General features: G+C 44.0%; 1 protein-coding gene across 3 annotated transcripts in view; it reads left to right on the top strand.

Annotated features, from left to right (window-relative positions):
- TNR (tenascin R) overlaps window positions 1-19,320 on the top strand; it is a 395,170-nt gene that overhangs the window by 305,636 nt on the left and 70,214 nt on the right. For all 3 annotated transcript variants that reach the window (XM_082229016.1, XM_082229014.1, XM_082229015.1), the window contains one exon: window positions 14,828-15,386. In XM_082229016.1, the coding sequence (XP_082085142.1) occupies window positions 14,888-15,386 (499 nt within the window). In that variant the 5' untranslated portion in view covers window positions 14,828-14,887. The remainder of the gene's footprint in view (window positions 1-14,827; window positions 15,387-19,320) is intronic.

The following is a 19,320-nucleotide window of genomic DNA, read 5'->3' as shown; positions in this document are numbered from 1 at the left end:
CCAATTGTCAGTTAGGGAGAAATCCATGGAAGGACAGGGATTTATGAAACATCCCTGGAAAAAACACTAATCTTCTCAAGACACTTGCAACTTCTACAGTTGCCAAGGTGGTCTTGTTCCTAAAGCTGCTTCACTTAATCAGCACCCTTTAAATTGATCCCCTAATTTTGCTCTAGGTGAAAGTCACAGTGACGACAGGAAATGCACATACTGAAACTTTGGGTTGGAGAAGGAATCTGTTTCTTTTATCACCCATTCACTATTCATTTCTGGGACTGCAAAGAGAACTTTCGGTATCTGGAGTACACACACAAGATGAACAGGCTTAAAAAGATGCCATTCCGTTTCTTTCGGGGGGCGGGGGGAATGCTAAATAAGGTGAAGCCAGATAAAATCCCAGTGTTGCATTTCCTGTAAATGTCATTTTGTTATGTTCCCCGACATCTTTGCAGAAGCTAAAAGAGATCCCATGAGATTTAAACACCTGCCTACTGCCTACAACAGATAGAATTGGATCCAAGGCCTGATACCTGAGATTTAGAAATACATTCCATTGGGAAAGCTGACAAAGAAAACTAATTAAACGAACAAGTGGGAAAAGGACTTAGACGTGGTGCTGGAGGAGGAGGAGGAATTAGTGGGCATCTGGCACAAAAACCCTTCCGCATGTCATACGCCTGAGTCCCTGTTTAATGCTGCTTAATTATAGTCAGAAAGTCGTGGGCATTTTTAGTTATAAAGATCTGGTTAGTCTGTTCCTTACTGAAAACTTTCCATGGCACTAGAAAAACACCTGGATGCCTGCTCAGGCGCTGCAGTTTGAGAAATGCATTTTAACATTTAAGCAGCATATAAATTGAATCGAATTATTATTATTATTATTAGGAACCTGTAGCCGGGGGAATTTTCTTTTTCTTTTTTAAGGGTAGATTTTTAGTAGGCTTCCCTTTTTTAAAGTTATTTGGACAATCATATGACTGAGCGGTCACAAATTCAAGACAACATCTATGCAGTCATCCTACGTTTTCTCTCTCTGTTGTTTGCTTTTGAATTGTTAGAGCCCAAACTGTAACCACCTTCAACATTTTGATGGATGTTGCACCTGAGCAAAACCCTCCAGATTCAGTACAAATTTTGTTTGAGGCAAAATTCAGTGACAGTTCTAAAAGGGAGAAAATTGCAGCATGCACCAACAATACTGGACTACCCCAACATGAAAGATTTATTGCATTTTATTATAAACTTTCTCTGCAGTGGAGCAGTTATTTAATAAATAAAAAGCAAACAAGCAAACTCAATAGTGGTCTTGTGCAGTTCCCCTTCAGTTCAGTTCAGTAAAGGCTGCACAAAATTGCATTCTCTTGGGCTGTGTGCCCAATGATTCCTGTGGAATTATTGCTTCAAATTCCAGTAGGCATTTACCCAGTTAAATGTAATATACTGTGTACCTTGAAGGCTCTTCTGCATGGTGAGAGATAGATGGTATTACAGTTTTTTGGTTTCTAGGCTATGGCATGAATCAACAACTCTTGTTGACACCAGAAGAGAATAGCACACAGTTTTGGCCACCTTGCTTCTTCATAACCTATGTTTACTGTCAGGGCACTATCCGCTCACAGCAAATTTGAAGCTCTTCCAGCACAGTGTCTTGATGCAAGGATAATGTGCTTATATATCTCTCCCACAAGCCCAATATCCCCTTGTTACCCAAGGAGCCATTTGGTTCTGATTAACAAATTGTTAATCAGCAATTGAAGTGACTTGAGAGTTTATTAATACAAGGTATTCCATCAATTAAGCCTAAGGCCTAAGCAGGGGTAGCGAGAGTGTTGAAAAAAGAGATAAATGCCCTTTTCCACAGTATTGATTTTGAGCTGGAAACACTGTGAGTCAAGTCCTTTGAGGCATTTTGCCACCACTTCTGTATCAAACAAGCCTGCTCTTGTTTTTCAGTCATACAGAAAAAGATTATGGCTTTGCTGTACATCTGGTGTAAAGACCTGAGCTTCAGTTTCTTTGATGACACCATAGTGGAGAGTTTGTCCTCAAGACAAATTCTTTTTCAAACAAGTCAGTCAGGTCCTTAGGAAGAACTAGCAAAATTCATGAACCATTTAGCAGTCAGAACTCCAGGGCTTTTTTTCAGCCTGCAGTCCGCACCTCTCAGGTGGGCGCCATTGCCATTATAGGAGAATAAGGGAGGCATTGATGGTGAGTTCTGGCACCTCTTTTTCTTAAAAATAAGCACTGCAGAACTCCCACAACAAACACAGGAACTTTAGCACAAGCCAAGCACCAACTATGCTTCAATTCAGTGTTTTTAAATATTTAAAATAAAAAAATTCCTTCCAGTAGCACCTTAAAGACCAACTAACTTAGTTGGTCTTTAAGGTGCTACTGGAAGGAATTTTTTTATTTTGACTATGGCAGACCAACACGGCTACCTATCTGTAATTTAAATATTTAGAAATATTGAATCGCCTTTCAGATTACAGGACCCCTTTAACCTTTTGCCAACCTATATATCGATATATTGAGAACATGGTGCTCTCCATTCTGGCTGGGGCTGATGGGAATTGTAGTCCAGCAACATGGGGTGGGGGCTTCTTTAGTCATCTGAGCACCTTCTGAACCCCAGCCTGCCTCCAGCCCAATCTCAGTCTGTCTTCCTCGAATTGCCCACCTCCAATAAAGCTGTCTGCTCTAAGATTTTGGATTGCTAGGGCCAAGATGATAAGGGATGCAGGTGGTGCTGTGGTCTCAACCACTGAGCCTCTTGGGCTTGCCAATCAGAAGGTCGGCGGTTTGAATCCCTGTGACAGGGTCAGCTCCCGTTGCTCAGTCCCGGCTCCTGTCAACCTAGCAATTCAAAAGCACACCAGAAAGTGCAAGTAGATAAATAGGTACTGCTCCGGCAAGAAGGTAAACGGCATTTCCGTGCACTGCTCTGGTTTCGGTGTTCCATTGCACCAGAAGCGGCTTAGTCATGCTGGCCACATGACCTGAAAAAACTGTCTGCAGACAAACGCTGGCTCCCTCAGCCTGTAAAACGAGATGAGCGCCACAACCCCAGAGTCGTCTGCGACTGGACTTAATTGTCAGGGGTCCTTTACCTTTACCTTTTTAGGGCCAAGATAAATAGGGAGCCAGTGGGCATCCTTGCTTTGTGCCTCTTTGGTTTGGTTTGCTATGGTATTGGAGTCCATATTATTAATTCTGCATTTTGCTGAGGCTGGGGAGTAAAATTGTTTGAGGGTTTGTAGGAAGTTGGGGCCAGATTTTATGTTAGTTAATACTGCTAATAGATATTTCTATTCTAAGCAATCAAGGGCTAGGGACATGACTGTCAGTGGGAGTTTGGTCATTTTGCTGTGTTCTATCAGATTCAATAGTTTCCTAATGGGCTCTGTTATGGTTCGACCAGGGACAAAGCCTGCCTGGTCCAGGGCGATTAGTTTGTGTAGGAGGATTTATAAGCGGTTAGCCAGGATTGATGTGAATATCTTGTAGTCTTGGTTTATCAAAGAGATTGAGGCTATCTTGGAGTGGTTTTGGGATAGAGGCTATTTTGTAAGAGGTCCAGGTTTGGGGGATGGGGGCCCCTTTTATGTTGTTGTTAAATAGGCAGGCCGTGTAAGGCATCAGGGGTTCTTTGACTTTTTTGTAGAATTCTGCTTATAGCCATCTGGGCTTTGGGTGGTTTCAGGTTTTTGAGGACCATATCTATTTCCTCTGGGGTGATAGGGCTGTTCATGAATTCTTGTTCCTCTGCAGTTAAGGTTGGCATGGTCAGCCCTGCTAGGCATCTTCTGATTTCTTGTTCAGGTGGGTTGCAGGAGGTGTAAAGATTGGCATAAAATTCAGCAAATTCTGAGGTTATTTCTTGGATTTGATATCCCGCTTTATCACTACCCGAAGGAGTCTCAAAGCGGCTAACATTCTCCTTTCCCTTCCTCCCCCACAACAAACACTCTGTGAGGTGAGTGGGGCTGAGAGACTTCAGAGAAGTGTGACTAGCCCAAGGTCACCCAGCAGCTGCATGTGCAGGAATGGAGAAGCGAACCCGGTTCCCCAGATTACGAATCTACTGCTCTCAACCACTACACCACACTGGCTCTCCAGTGTCTTTGGTGGAGGATGTTATGTTACCATTTTTATTTTTTTAGTGACAAAGTGTATTCTTGTTTTGAGTGAATTTTTCCTGCAGCTGTTTGCTAATAGTCTGGAGTTCTTCCCTCCACATTCATAAAAGCGTTGTTTAGAGTATAGGATGTTAATCATTGTTTTATTGATTTCTAGATAGTCAATTTCCCTTCTTTTTTGTTCTATAAGTTTAAGGAGGGTTTTTTTTGTTCCTGTTTGTTTGTACTGCGATTAGAGGGTTGTAATGTCTTGTTCTAAATTACCAATTTTTGAGGATGTTTGTTTTTTAAGGGATGCCCTCTCCTTTACGCAGGATCCTCTGATGACCGCTTTCATTGTGTCCCAGAGGAGGATAGTTGTTATGTCACTCACATCATTGTCCTTAAAGAAGTTTTGGAGAGTTTCCAAGAGACTCTCTCTAGCTAATTGGTTTGTGGTTAGGATGGGGCTGAAGGACGATGATTGGGTAGTTTGTGCTTCCTCACCTATTTTGAGGGTAGCTAATTTATTTTTCAGACATGTGTTTTCCTCTCGGAGTTGCTCTGTTTGTTTTAGTTTCATCTGGTTTTCCTTTTCTAGAGTGGAGATGGTGCCAGTGAAAGTCTCCACTTTGGAGTTCAGGTTGCTGATTACAGTGGTATCTCGGGTTAAGTACTTAATTCGTTCCGGAGGTCCTTAACCTGAAACTGTTCTTAACCTGAAGCACCACTTTAGCTAATGGGGCCTCCTGCTGCTGCCGCGCTGCCGGAGCCCGATTTCTGTTCTCATCCTGAAGCAAAGTTCTTAACCTGAAGCACTATTTCTGGGTTAGTGGAGTCTGTAACCTGAAGCGTATGTAACCTGAAGCGTATGTAACCCGAGGTACCACTGTATTGCCTTCAGGGGATTCACTGTGTTCTTCAATAGTTCTGCTAGTCTCAGTTCCATTTCCCTCAGGTCCCTTTTTGTTGTTGGGCAGTTGTCATCATGGGGAGATGTTGAGGCCTCTTTGTCATTCACCATCTCCTTGGTTGGTGTCATCTCAATTGTCTTGGTGACCTTGGTCTGGGATGTGCGCTGTGTTCTGTTGAAGTGGGGGGGATGTTGTGGTTTGGTGGTCATTTCAAGTATTCGAAGTGTTTCATATACCACATGTTCCTGTACGGTAGGTCAGTTTTACTAGCATCCCCATACTGTAAATGTGGAGCTTAGGGCTCATCCACACTTATCTCTCACCCTGTGCTTTCCAGGCACAGGTCCACACTTTCCCTGCCGCTTAACCCAGGAAAACCCGCTCTGTACCGCTGAACTGGAGCAACCAGAAATTTGGATTTTCCATAGATTGTTGTTTGCTCTGCTTCAGCGGTCCAGAGTGGGTTTTCCTGGCGAAAGCAGTGAGGCAAAAAATAGTGCTCAGACACAGACTTAGAAAGTTCAGACCTGTGCCTAGAAATGAGGAGCAAATAGTGGGTTTTCTAATGGAGTTACCCTAAATTCTAGGCAGAAGCAGCAGGGCAAAGAAAAATAGCAGATTGACTGGGGCCAACTCGCAGTAAGGGGTAGATATAAATTCATTTTCTGTTGTGCCACTGCTGAGTGGCCTGAATTTGGCTCTTCTCTAGGCTAATCTGGCTTAGGATCTAGCAACAAGGGTTGGGGGCTAAGTTTCCAGCCTAAGGCCCTGTCTAGTTACACAAACACGCACACGACTGAAAGACGTTATTTGCATGACTGAGGTACAATTTCGTAACTCACGTCTTTCCTGGCCACTGTGCAGCATTAGCCTAATGCAGCTGGTGCAAGACAAATCCCTTTCCGCTTACTTTGAAATGTCCCTTGTGGGCAGAGGAAACCTAGGACCCTGGTGCTGTGAATAGAAAGTTCCAGACTGAAGCAATTCTCATTTGACAGCAAAGACTCTGCAAGAACAAAGAGTGTGGAGCAGAGCTGAGTTGCGTGAGTCCACCGGCTGCATGACGGCCCCAGTTCACCTAATTAGCACTGTATCAAAATGGAGCAGCAGTGGGGAGAGTCCATTATCTGGTGCTTATATATTACCACAGGACATCATTACCTCGGCTGCCGAAGGTTGCCATGATAATTATATTGATAAGGGGGATTGGATTGGCAATGTGGTATAGATCCCCAAAGTATCTGTTTATCAAGTTACTTTATCTTCTCTGTCTAATTTATGTGACTGTTAACTAATGTATATATTGTCAGTGGCTGCTCTATCCCGGCATCTCTTGTTTCTGCAGCACATCTCTCCTTCTGCGCTATTGAATTCTCTCTAGCCTTGCATTGTTTCTCTCTCCCTCTGCCTCTTATCTCTGCCTTTTATCCATCCATCTTTCCATATGCACAGCCCTCTCTCACTCTCTCATTTCCTCCGCTGGTCGATCTGTGTTTGCTCTTCCAAAAAAAAAGAGAAAGAAAAAAGTGACTCTTCTGTTCTTATTGAACCAGAGACGCATTCAACTCCTGAGAGAGAGGAGCAAGGGGAATTTCATATTCACACATCTACGCCAAAGTCTATAATCCTCACAATGCACAAGGCTAGCTTTGAAATGTCTCTGCTGAGCTGGCTAAGAGAGCCACAGTTGCCATCTTGCACCTTACACACCAACATGAAAAGGCAGGCAGGGAAGGGCCAGAGAGCAGGTTGTAACCCTCTCTGCACCACATGGGGCTCCTCAGAAGCAATTGCTGCAAATGAGTCTCTCATGCACTCCCACCTCGGCTGTTGCCTGGGGCCAGGTAAGCAATCCAAGGTCAGCAGGACTTGTCTGGAGCCTTCAACTACCATGAGAACAGAGACACTGGTCAGGAGATTCAGGAGAGACTCCTGGGCAAACTGTTCATGCTGCGGGTGCAGGAGTCTCATAATTGTATGCTCCCCTGTGGTCAGAGAAACCTTGCACATAGAAAAGTGGCTACAATCCTCCTGCTTGGTTTTCTGTTTGTAGGGGAACCATTTATAGCGGGGAGACATTCAACACTGCAGACTGGAGTGAAATAATTTCAGGAACACTTTTAGGTTTTAGGCCGGGGGGGGGGGCTAACTCCCAGGTCAGGGTCCTAATCCAGCCCCCACTCCAGCAAATTTTAAATCCCACCAAGCCCTCACCAATTATGGCAGCAGCAAAAAGGGAAGAAAACAACGCCTGGGGGTACACGTCACCCCCTCTCCAGTCTTCAGATCCATCAGTTGGTGAGCAGAGAGAGGACAGTACACATACCTTCCAACATTTATCCGATGAAAATAGGGACACCCCATTCCATAATGATAATTTTACTATTTATACCTCACACATCTTACTGAGTTGCCCCAGTCTCTCTGTGAAGCTTCCAACATTAATAATAATAATAATAATAATAATAATAATAATAATAATAATAATAATAACATTTTAAAAAACATAATAATAATAATAAAACACTGAACATTAAAAAAAACCCTTCCCTATACAGGATTGCCTTCAGATGGCTGGGGGGGGGCAGATAACTCCATACCTTCCAGTGAAAATAGGGACATCCTATCATACCCTCCAACATTTCTCCAATGAAAACATTTCTTCTTTAGGGTGTCCTAAGGAAAAGCAGGACATTCTAGGATCAAATCAGAAACCAGGATGGCTTCCCTAAATCAAGGATGTCCCTGGAAAATGGGAACACTTGGAGGGTCTGCAGTCCATGCCCTTCCTCAGTTCACCTACAGAGAACATGTTGGGAGGAAGGGACTGTGGGTGCATCTGCCCATGTGAGCATCTCCCTCCATCTGCATACAAGAGTGTGGGCCATAGCCCAGTGGCAGAGTTTCTGCTTTGCATGCAGAAAGTCCCAAGTTCCATCCCCAGCAACTCCAGGCAGGACTGAGAAAGAACAGCACCTGAAATCCTAGAGAGCTACTGGCAGTAAGCCCAGATGAAACTGAGGTAGATGGACTAATGGGCTAACTCGGCACAAGGCACCTTCCTGGTGGCCACACCCACTGCTGTCCTGCAGCCCTTGGAGGGTTGGCCAAGGGTAAAGAGGACCAGGGCCTAAGAGGGTTAGACACTCCTTGGTTAGGTCCTTGGTTTCCAAATCTCACAGAAGGCCCCACAGATGCCTTGTGCTTGGTAGCAGCAGTAGCACTGCCATTTATATTTCTTTCTTCAAGAGAAACAGAAGGGGGAAACAATTGCATGCATTGTGTAAATTAAAAATGGGTTCCATGTTGCAGGTGGTTTGACCCCCTTGTCTCTCCCATTTTTTAAAAAGCAAAAAACTTTATCAGTTTGGACAACCATATACACAGCCCACAGACTACCGTAGCAACTGAGCCACATTGTGATTTGGTAGATTTATCCACAAAAGAGCTCCTACTCTCATGGTACTAAGGAAGCTCTCGGGTTTGTAAATATCTGCACTCTGGATGAGAGCCCGTCACTTGCAACCCACGCTGCTCCACTCCCTGAACTGAAATCTGTTTCTCATGCCTCCCATGGAGCAGAGGTGGCAATGGCATCCACAGATGTCACTTCAAGCAGCAGGTATTACTCACCAATTAAGGAGAGAGGCAAAGTACAGCCATAATTTCTAAAGAAATTTAAGATAACTACCCTGCAAGTGCTGAAGACGCCACTGAACAATTGCTCAGCATGTTTTCAGGCAGGTCGTGGGTTTTTGCAAAAGGTAAGAAGCTGGTAAACAGCTGTTTTAATGCAGGAGGCTGTGGGAGAGGAAGATGCTTCATTTCCCATGGGTGCAAGGAACAGAAAATAGTTATGAATTATACAAGGCAATTTCACATGTTACTGCTGTAAAGTGTGTCCTGATATCCGCAGCATCCCTGTTCTGACTCCCTGACTCAATATCAGGTACAAGAACTCAAATCCCAAAGCAGACAGGTGGTAGTGTTGGAATTTTTAAGGATGACAGCAATGTCCCCTCTTCCAAGCCTCAACGCTGATGCTAGTGCTCTACCACAAGCTCAGGCAGGCAGCACTGGGTAAGATCCACTCCACCCAGCTCACCCATCCAAATCATGGACAAGTGAGGATTTCTATTGGTGCTGCCTGACTTGGCATTACAAAGCAGTACTGTAAGGCTAAAAGACTGGCTGACAGAAAAACCTAACCCCTGATGGATGGGATGGGGACCAGAGAGGGGGAAGACTCTTAACTGTCTAATCCTCACTCACCTCATTACCTTGCCAGTCCTCTTGCCAGTCCTCCTCCCATTGCCAAATCTCCCTCTGCCTGTGATCACACCAATAGAAAACCCCAGGTATATGACAAGGGTATTGCTGACTGCGTGTATCCTTTGTACGCCAGTTTTTTAAACAATTGTGACCAAATGTCCACAGAAGAGTCATTCTTATTGTGCATATCTTTTCTTTGCAAACATGGGTCTGGGGGATTTGGCTGTGGGAACCTGAGCTGGTGGGAGAGAACTGGATCAGCAAGAGAGGGTCAAAGGGCCTCATCCCGCCAGCCTCTTCTCTTCTGGAAATTGCATCTTCCTGGAAACTGGGTCAATGCTGACAACAAAGGAGGTACAGCATGGACTCATTCCAGGAGAATCTGGGGCTTCTGACTGCTTGTGTCAGAACAGACAAAGATGGGACAGGGAGAGTCAAAACTTAGCTGTAGCTCTCCCCATCCTTGATCATTTTCTAGTTTCACGCTTTAAAATACCCAGCCAGTCTGGCTAAGTAGTAAGAACATTGGCCTTTTTGTGTGTAGTTGCAGTTGCTTACCCTTTGTTGCTGATGAGTAATTTCTCAATTACACCCCTGTAGATAAAGGACGCCAATGAAAGACAACGTGAAAGTCAATGGGCCTAGAGGCACCTCATTTGCACCAGGCAGAGCTCAGTGTCCAGAAATTGATGCTAGATCACCATAAGAAGAATACTCATGTGTAACACCAACTTTATTTGCAGGAAAGCCAGACTTTCCCCTTCATGCTAGGTCCTCTTTCTTCACTTTTGTCCTGTCCCTCTGACTTGGAACATAAGCCTCTTCAGCAAGGCCATGGCATAGGAGTCAGTTCCTAGGAACTGAGGTCCCTTCGCCCCACCCCATAAAACATTTGAGGGAGCGAGGCCCCCACAAAAACATTATGGGCATTGCCATTCAAATGGTGTGGGTGCACCCCATCATGTGATCAATTATGCAGGGGGGCTTACCTGCCCCCCCCAATATTTTACTCAACCCGGCACCCCTGGGCCATGGCGTACTTGGACAGCAGCTAGCAGAAGTGAAAGACCAAATAAGTTCATGTAGTTGAAAAGCTTGTCATATTTTAAATAAACTTGTACTGTATATCTTTTTTACTCGTTTGGGTTGCAGCTCTGTGCTAGATTCAAAACTGCTCAGTGCTAGATTCAGTTCCTTGTATTTGTTTTCTGCTATAAATTGCTATTTTCTTATAGCCCAGGTTGTAGAGGGCTTCTTTCCTGCTCCCTGAAACACCCTGCCCTTGCTCGGAAGCAATTAATGGATCCCAAAATAAGCATTATAACAATCACTATCTATCTATCTATCTATCTATCCATTCATATATGCATTCCCCACTTCAGCTTATGGTCCCAGGGTGGGTTATAACAGATCAAACTACATAAAACTATCAAATAACATCTACACCATTGTATAATGCCTCATTTAAAGTACTCACTCCCTGAGTTCAGGTCAGCACTGACACTGGGTGTATTTTCCATCAGGTTGAGACTCTCGTGTTTTGTCCAGCCTTTGAGGAACAGTTGTAGTGACCTATATTTTGGGATGTTGTCCAACAAATATAGGCACAGTGAAATGCCCACAACTTGTGCACAATGCTACTGCGCTGATCAGATTTGGCTATGTAGTAGCCAAATCATGACATGGGGAAGTAAAGTCAGTTCAGAGTTAGGGATTCTTATATTGCTTTGAATGTGCAAATAATTCCCCCCCAAGTGATAGGAGAGTCAAGGGGGGGGGGGAATCAACCACCATTTTGACCGAGCATTATGTGCCTTCCTGCAGTAAAGTATGGCTAACCATCCTTAGCTTCAAGAAGAGGAAAAACTCATACAAAAGGAGAGGAAATTCAAACATAGTAATTACAGCAAGCTATCAGAACAAAAGCAAATAGCCAGCTCCCACTAAAGCACTACAGCATGAAATTGCTGCAGAAAAACAGTAAATGCAACACCTGTTTCTAAGTTACTTTTCTTTGAAAGAACTGCATTCAGACTGTACAGAACTCTCCATAAACTACTCTTCCAATGAAAATTAAATGTAAGACAAATTTCCCAGCAGCAGGTAAGCAATAGGCAGTCAAGTTGACCCCTGTGCTGCAGTAAGAATAATAAGACTCCCTTAGCCTAGAGTCACAACTGTCTGTCTGTCGGGCACAGACTTTCTGCTGTGATTTTTAAGGCAGACGTATTGGAGTGAAATGTGATCAATGTGCACCTTCCCAGCTCCCCCCCCTCCAAAACAGGCCCCTTCAGACTTAAAAAAACACCCTGCAGGTCTAATCTAGCACTGGTGTAACTACACTGAAGAAAAGAGCTCATGCTGCAGGAGGAATTTGGCCCATGAAGTCTGAATTTACCACCCAGAGACTGCAAATCAATACCAAAATGGAAAGTTGCCCAGTTGCAAATAAAGACACTTTACCACATTATTCTGTGTGCCGGTGGGGGGTGGAATGACTTTTAACAAGCAATATCTGTGCGTCCTGAACACAAACGTAAATAAACCTAAGATTGTGCAGTGTAGTTTAATGATATTTAATGCACTGGCTGCCGCTGCAGGAGCCCCTCAATCAAACTAGTGCTGTGTTTCTGGGGAATATTACATGGTCTGAGATAATGGCACATTCCTGCCTGGAACAAACAATCACAAGTCACATTTTCATCGCTTCATTAATTTCTTTCATCAGTGATGATTAATATATGCAGAATAGAACCTTACCTACTTGGGTTGTGCGGAGGGAGGAAGAACTAGAGTTTTTTCCTCACAGTTGATGATTCCATTAAACTATTGGCCCCCTAAGACTACAAAGTGCCAAGCCCTTTCATAAGGTGCTTGCAGGCCTAAGGAAACTGTCAGAAACCAATAGGGTTGAATCACAGGTTCCTTGAAACAAATAACATTAAGTGGTAATATAGGAAACAGCTCTCAGGACAGAGAGATGGTTTTAATTCCAGATACTTTCTCTTTGTAAACCCCTTTGAGGGTTTGTTGTTTTTTTTTAGTCGAGCAGTATAAAATTGTTATGAATTAAATAATACTTCCCCATGACACCATAAGAATTTTTATGATTACTAATTATCATTACACTGAATATTTGTCGCTGGCCTGTCCATTGTCTCTGCCTCAGGTGACAATGGATTGCACCTCCGGTACGAATATTAATATTCAGTGTAAGTAACAATCATTGGAGATAGTAATAAAAAAGTAACACGGGGTTCTGGGAAAGTATTATTTATTTTGATTGAGGGCTAAAGAGCGGTTTTCCCTGGGGGAAAGTGGTGGGACAAGATGGAGAAGCCCTTTGTGAGAAATAGACCTTAGATTTCTGCAGCAAGGAAGCCACATTCGGGACTCGTTTCAGCATCTGGCATCCTTGGGCAGTTGGCAGGACCATCCCCTGACCCGTGCCTTGCCCCTTCTCAAAAAAGTTTTGGCCTGGCAGAACACTGGGCAGCTGGGCCTAACATGTCCTAGAATGCCTTCATCATCACATCGCAAGGGGTCATTCCTGGAAATTAAAACGGCAGTTCCCAGCCAGACAGTCAACTTCCGAGGGCCCAACAACAGATTCAGCCCACCAGAAGGCACCCTGCCTGGAGCCTTCTCAAACCTGGAGCCACCCTTCCTACACTTTTCTCCCTGTCAACACACAACCCACCCAAGTCCCTTGCTCTCCTGTAAACATTCACCTGAAGTGGCAGATGTTTCTGCTGTTGACTTTGAGGCATCGAAGCGCAAAGCTACAGCTTTGCCTCCTTAAGAGCATGCGTGCTCACATGTCTTGGGCAATCATTCGGACAGCCTTGACTTTTAAGTGACTCCTGGGTCCTGCACATCCTATTCATCACTCTCTGTGGCTCCTGGTTCTTCAGTCTCAGGTCTCTAAGCATCTCTGTGGTCTCAGTGAAAGAGGGTCCTTCAACTTCCTGTACATTAGAGCATTTTGCAGCGGGACCAAAGTAGGGATCCTTATTTTTGTTCCAGCACAATACTGCTAAGTTCTTTATCGTGTTCCAGTCTGTGGAGCTATTTCAGTGAGCAAGGAAGGGGAAATGTGTGTCTGCTGCACCTGCCAAAACAGCTGCAGCTTACTCCAGCAGTAAGTTCAGATACAAGGTACATAATCGTGGTCTGTACAGATGCACCAAAGCGAACTGGAGTAAATTATTGCTCATTGCACCAGCAGTGCTGCTTTAGACACTTCAGAGCATCAGACCAATTCCACTGAGTTACTGCTAGAGAACATCAAACTACTGATGTTTGAGAGAGTAAGTGTGAATGCAATTAACTTTACAGGGTTGAATTGTTCTTTTAAGCAGACTGTTTCATTATCAAGGTTACTTATTAGTTTAGCTCTTTTCAGAAGCCATGCCTTCGAAACCTAAGTGCTGCCGACGGAGCAGAACTAAAGTGAGGGGGGGGGGTGAAACCTCCAAGCAATCTGGCAAGACGATCACCTTAATCTAGTGCTGTTCAGAAATCTCTTCTCTAATTTATTGAAAGCTTTCTTCACCTGTTCCTTTTTTTCTGCCTCATTTTCATATAATATCAGGGGGTGTAGAGTTGAACTCGCTTTATCACTGAGATGCAACTGTGGGTGTTCATTTTCCCATTAAACCTTTCTCCTACGCTGGCTGCACTTACAGATCAGAAAAAGCCCCATAGGAAGAGCTATCTCATGACGTCTTCCTCTAGGCTTTAATTGACGCATTGGAGGCCAGGGAGGGTGGCTGCCGCCTGGGCCCCTGATTTTGTTGTTAAGGGAAGTCTTTCCTGTTAAAAAAATGTCTATTTGTGCAGTGATACATTTTTAAAAGTAAAAAAAAAAAAAACTTCACTTAAGACATACACAAGTGAGTAATTCAAAAAATCACAGAATTACAGAGTTGTAGAGTTGGAAAAGAACCTTAGGGTCATCTAGTCCAACTCCCCTGCAATGCAGGGATCTCAGCTAAAGCATTCATCCTCCCTTTGCCCCCAGAGATGTCATCATATGGGTAAAGCTAATTAGCTGCATGGTGCTGTGACATCAGTGTGTGGCCTATGTGTTCCCTGAGAACATATCATACAATCCTATATTTTCTGCTCAGAAGGAGATCTCATTTAATTCATGGGGCTTATAACATTGTTTTCTTAAGACTGTAAAGCACTTTGAAGCACTTAGAGGTATACTAGTTGTCAGCAATAATAGTTGTAACTGTTGCCCTTCACTTTTCCTAATTGTGGATTGTAACTGAATTGAAAATTGATGGGTTTTGTTCATTTTTGCTTGGTTCTTCCCAATCAACCTTCTCTCTCTCTCTCTCTCTCTCTCTCACACACACACACACACACACACACACACACTTAATCCTATGCTTGCATGCATAGATGTTTCCATTGTCTGTGCAAAGGATTTCAGCCTCAAATCTATCATATCATCTTAGGATCTACTCCCAACACTGGTCTCATAAATTCCCCTCATGTGCTTTGTTTCAGGTTCCACTAGAACCCTGCCTTCCAGCGCTGGGACAGAAGCTTCTTGCCCTCCCTAAGAAAATGGGGGCTGATGGTGAACATGCAGTTCTAAGGAACATTCTAGTCAGTCTCAACTTAATGCTGCTAGGGTCCATCTTCAGACCCTTTGAGTGCCGCCTGGAAGTGATGACAGAGAGAATCAAGAGACAGGTGACTGACGCCGAAGGGGGCTTTACCAACTACACGGCACCTATCAAAGACCAGCCCATGGTCTTCAGCCATATATACAACATAAACGTGCCTCTGGACAGCCTCTGCGCAACATCCCTAGAGGCTTCCTCTGACCCAGAGGTGAGTTCAGAAGATGACCGGATGACGGAATACACCGAGCAGACCTCAGACAGTGAGAGCCAGGTCACCTTCACCCACAGGATAAACCTCCCCAAACAGACTTGCAAGTGTACCGCCTCCTCCCGGGACATACAAGAGCTGCTGAGCAGGATTGAGATGCTGGAGAGGGAAGTGTCCATGCTTCGTGACCAATGCAACTCCAATTGCTGTCAAGAAAATGCAGCCACAGGTAGTAACTGATGCCGTGGGGTCTTGATGAAAGCTAAGAAAATTCAAATAAAAAAAGAATGAATTTATGAGTCATTTGCTTAGTGTTTCTCAAACTTGGGTCCCCAGCTGTTGTTCGACTACAACTCTCAACATCCCATCAGGGGTGATGGGAGTTGTAGTCCAACAACAGCTGGAATCCTAAGCACTGCTGGGGTAGGCAGAATTCTGCATTGTGCTTTCAGATTTCCAGGAAGGTCGTCAAGCTTTGCAGACCTGGAATTTGCTCTAGTTTTAACCCTAACTTGCAACATTAGATTCACTTTCATTTTTTAAAAAACCACAGGCATATATCTTTCTCTCCTTCTCTTCCTTTTTCTACACCTCTCTCTCTCTTTCCGCAGCACCCTAAACAAAACACAAAAACAAGTATGTGCCCCCTAGCCACCCAGTTAAAGGTATGCCTAGTGACATGCCATGGACAAAATAAATTAATTAATCATATGGAAAGGTCAAAATTGGTGGACCCTCCTTATCCATTTGGGCAGGATGTGTGCCCAACTGGCAGGTTGCTGTGCTCCCCCTTTCAGGTATATACCACACCTTGCTGGCTTTGGAAGGTCAGTCCCAAGATCAGCTTTCAGCCACTGGGTATTTAGTTGATTTAGGGGGGAGATACCTGAATGTGCTTAGGCATGACTCTTAGGTGGGGGGTTCCCAGAGTGTGGTCCATGGACCACCTGTGGTCCACAAGCTTCATTCATACAGCCTACAGCATGGCTGTGGATTTGTAGTTGAAGTCGGGAGATAGCACATCTATTGCATTAACTATTCATATAGATTTTTTGAATTGGATTTTATTGCTTCTTCCATTTCTTGCATTGGATTTTATTGTATTATGATTTGAATTCTATGGAATTCAGATTGTAGTGCAATGCAATGTATAAGAAATAAAAAAGCAATAAAAATACAATTAAAATGATAGAGCACCTGGCATAGCACATTACGATTACTATAACCAGCCAAAATAATAATAATCATTAAGTGGTCCATCAAGACCCTCAGCAGTTTTCAAGTGGTCTGGGGTGGAGAAGTTTGGGGACCACTGTGCTAGGCCACACTTCGTGCCCACCAAACACACTAGTGAAATGACTAACTAGAAGCTAAAGCTTGTTGATAGTGGTGAGACAGAAGCAGAGGGACAATTCTGGCTATTGGGCTGTCCAGGGGGTGCTGAAGAATGAAAATGCATGCATGAGAATGTCTACTCTTATCTGGTAGGCTTGAAAGCATCCTCCTCCATGGACAATGCTTCAGACATGATGGAGAAGTTAAGGGACCAGGTAACCTGAACGCTTTGTGCTTTCTCCCTGCATATATCCATCACAATTGAAGCAGAGCTTTTACATCTCTCCTAGATGAGAAATGTCCAAGGTGAGCCCATGTTGGGAGCTCATTTCCCTGCTAAGGGAGATGCTAAAGTTCTGTTCTGGATGAGATGGAGAAGTGCAGAAGCAGTAATCAGTGGAGTGCACATCCAGGACTGAGTGTGAGAATCTCTACACATTCATCTGCCAAACAGAAGTTTACATATTTATTATATCCTTTATCAAGTTTGTAACCAAACCTCTGTTCAAAGAACTCAGGATGGCATGCATGAGGCGTTGTCCCATGTTGCCTGCATAACTTCCCTGCGAGGTGGGTTAGGCAGTGAGATAATGATTTGCCCAGCTAGCTTCATGGCTGAATGAATATTTGGAGTTGAGTGAAAATCCCCCCCCCTCCCCAAGTAACAAAAACACTCGGAAGCATTGAATATGAGGAGGACTATGACAAAAGTTGATGAGGTGTCAAAATTCTTCAAAAGATTCATTGGGGGCCACAATATCAGTGGTAGCATTTCATTTAATCCCCACCACATCTATTGCCCAGTTAAAAACACACACAAGTTTTCTGGCAGCCCAGATTGCATGCACCAATTTGAGCTGAGAGTTCTCAAGCAATAATTTTGAGCTCAGCCTTAGTCTGAACCCAAGCTTAGCTTGGCATGTGCACAGGGCTTCTTGAGTTAGGGAGGCCCGGGAGATAAAGGTTCAGGGAAAGGTTTGAACTGTTGAGAAACACTACCCTAGAGAGACTTTGACATCTTGAGGAAGTCTCTCCCTTGTTGTCAGACAGCCAATCAAAACCAGAATGTAGAGACTTAATGCTAATAAAAACATTTTTAAAAACCCAGAGTGTAGAAGCAGTAAAGCTCAGCAAGACATATTGCTTTATCTTGAGCAGCCTGAAATAAAACTGTGAGGCAACAGTTTGCAAAAACCATCTTGTAGCTGAAAGCAGTATGGTTTCTACTGAGCCTGCTTTCTACTGAGTGGGGGTGACTTCAGCTGATGGTCTACCCTGTTTCACCCTACATTTGTCTCACTGCAGCACTGCTTCCCTTTGTCTCACTAACTGTAAATTACATTATTCCATTCATTTTAATTCATAAGAAACAGAATGGGAGGTGGGAGGTGGCGGAGTGGTAATCAATCATGTATCACTTGCAGACTGAAAGCAAGAACAGCAGCAAATACAGATTGTATTCACTTGATTGATCCCCATTCCAGACATGGGCCAAATAAGCCAAAAGTGGCCATTTGCAAGCCTGTTTCTGTTTTCACTGGTCTTCTTCAATATCTCTGGTGGCTTCAAGCCTGTTATGGGCAAGGATTGGCTGCACAATTTAGTTCCCCACTACCTGTGGGTGTGGTTTGTGGGAGTGAGGCCAAATTGTGGGCCTTGTGGACCCAATTGGTGCTCAGGCCAGGCCCAAATGCACCTGTGGGTGGGAGGTTTCCCACCCCTGCAATATATCAAATAATACAGTGCTTTCTATCTTCTGAAGCTGCAATCCTGCATCCAAATGCATATGCATAAGTCCCTTAGCATACACATGGCTGTTAGCAACTGTAAAAAAACCAACATAAATAAATCAGAAGTGTGTGCATGCACACACAGTTAAAACATCTGGGAGAGTATCTTTAGCAGTCAGAAACCATCAACAAAAACATTTATAATGAAAGCACTGGTTTTCATCTGAATAACAAAGCACAAAGCTTTGTGGAGCTCACTTGTATACCTTCAGGTTTAGTCTTCCAAAAGACACGGTTCAGTTGGTCATCTCTAGAAGTCTGTTCTTCAAAACTAAAGAAACAGCAGGCTATTGTAATAAGGCGGTTTTCAAAGGGGTTTGTTGGTATAATGAATCTCAGTCCCAAAAGAGAGAAGCAGAGTACAGAAAATGCTTTACACCTGAGGGAATATTGTAAAAGAGAGAGGCGTTTTTGAAAGAGTTTCTGCCTGCCTCCTTGACATTGTGTACACATCCAGCAGGGAGAGCCATGGAAAAAATACTAAAATTAATCCTTGCTTCCAAATATGTGGGAGTTCCTAAACCTGGCAGCTTCATTTACAAACATCACCATTGCGGATCAGTCCCCAAATTGCAGGGGAAAAGGGAACCCATTTCCCTGCAAACACTACAGCATTTGCTACTGCATGTTTTGTAAAAGAGCATTGTAGGAGACTAAAACATAGGACGAAAGCCACTTGGCAAATAGGAGCACTCATCCCAAAATAGCTACTAGCCCAGGTTTCATTTCTCTGCCGGTGTCCCCCAAAATTCTTTCTCTCTATGCAGCATCTCACAAAAGACTTCAATTCCTGCTGACACCAAAGACAGAGCCAAAATTTGACACCTGAGGCAGGCACCTCACTCTGCAAACACACAAACCACTACACACACAACAATGGCTCCTCACACCACCTCACTTAATCCTTTTCACAGCAAGCAGGCCCCACATTTGGCAAGTTAATGAATTCTGCTGTCTTGACCAAGCACAGCATTGCCTTTAAGAAGGACCTTTAAGAAGGACCATCGCAAGAGCTGCCAGGCCTCCACACCTGACCGG

Source organism: Podarcis vaucheri (assembly GCF_965113315.1).
Source record: "Podarcis vaucheri genome assembly, chromosome: 6".
Classification (NCBI taxonomy): Eukaryota; Metazoa; Chordata; class Lepidosauria; order Squamata; family Lacertidae; genus Podarcis; species Podarcis vaucheri.
This window is presented reverse-complemented; position numbering and strand designations above follow the sequence as displayed.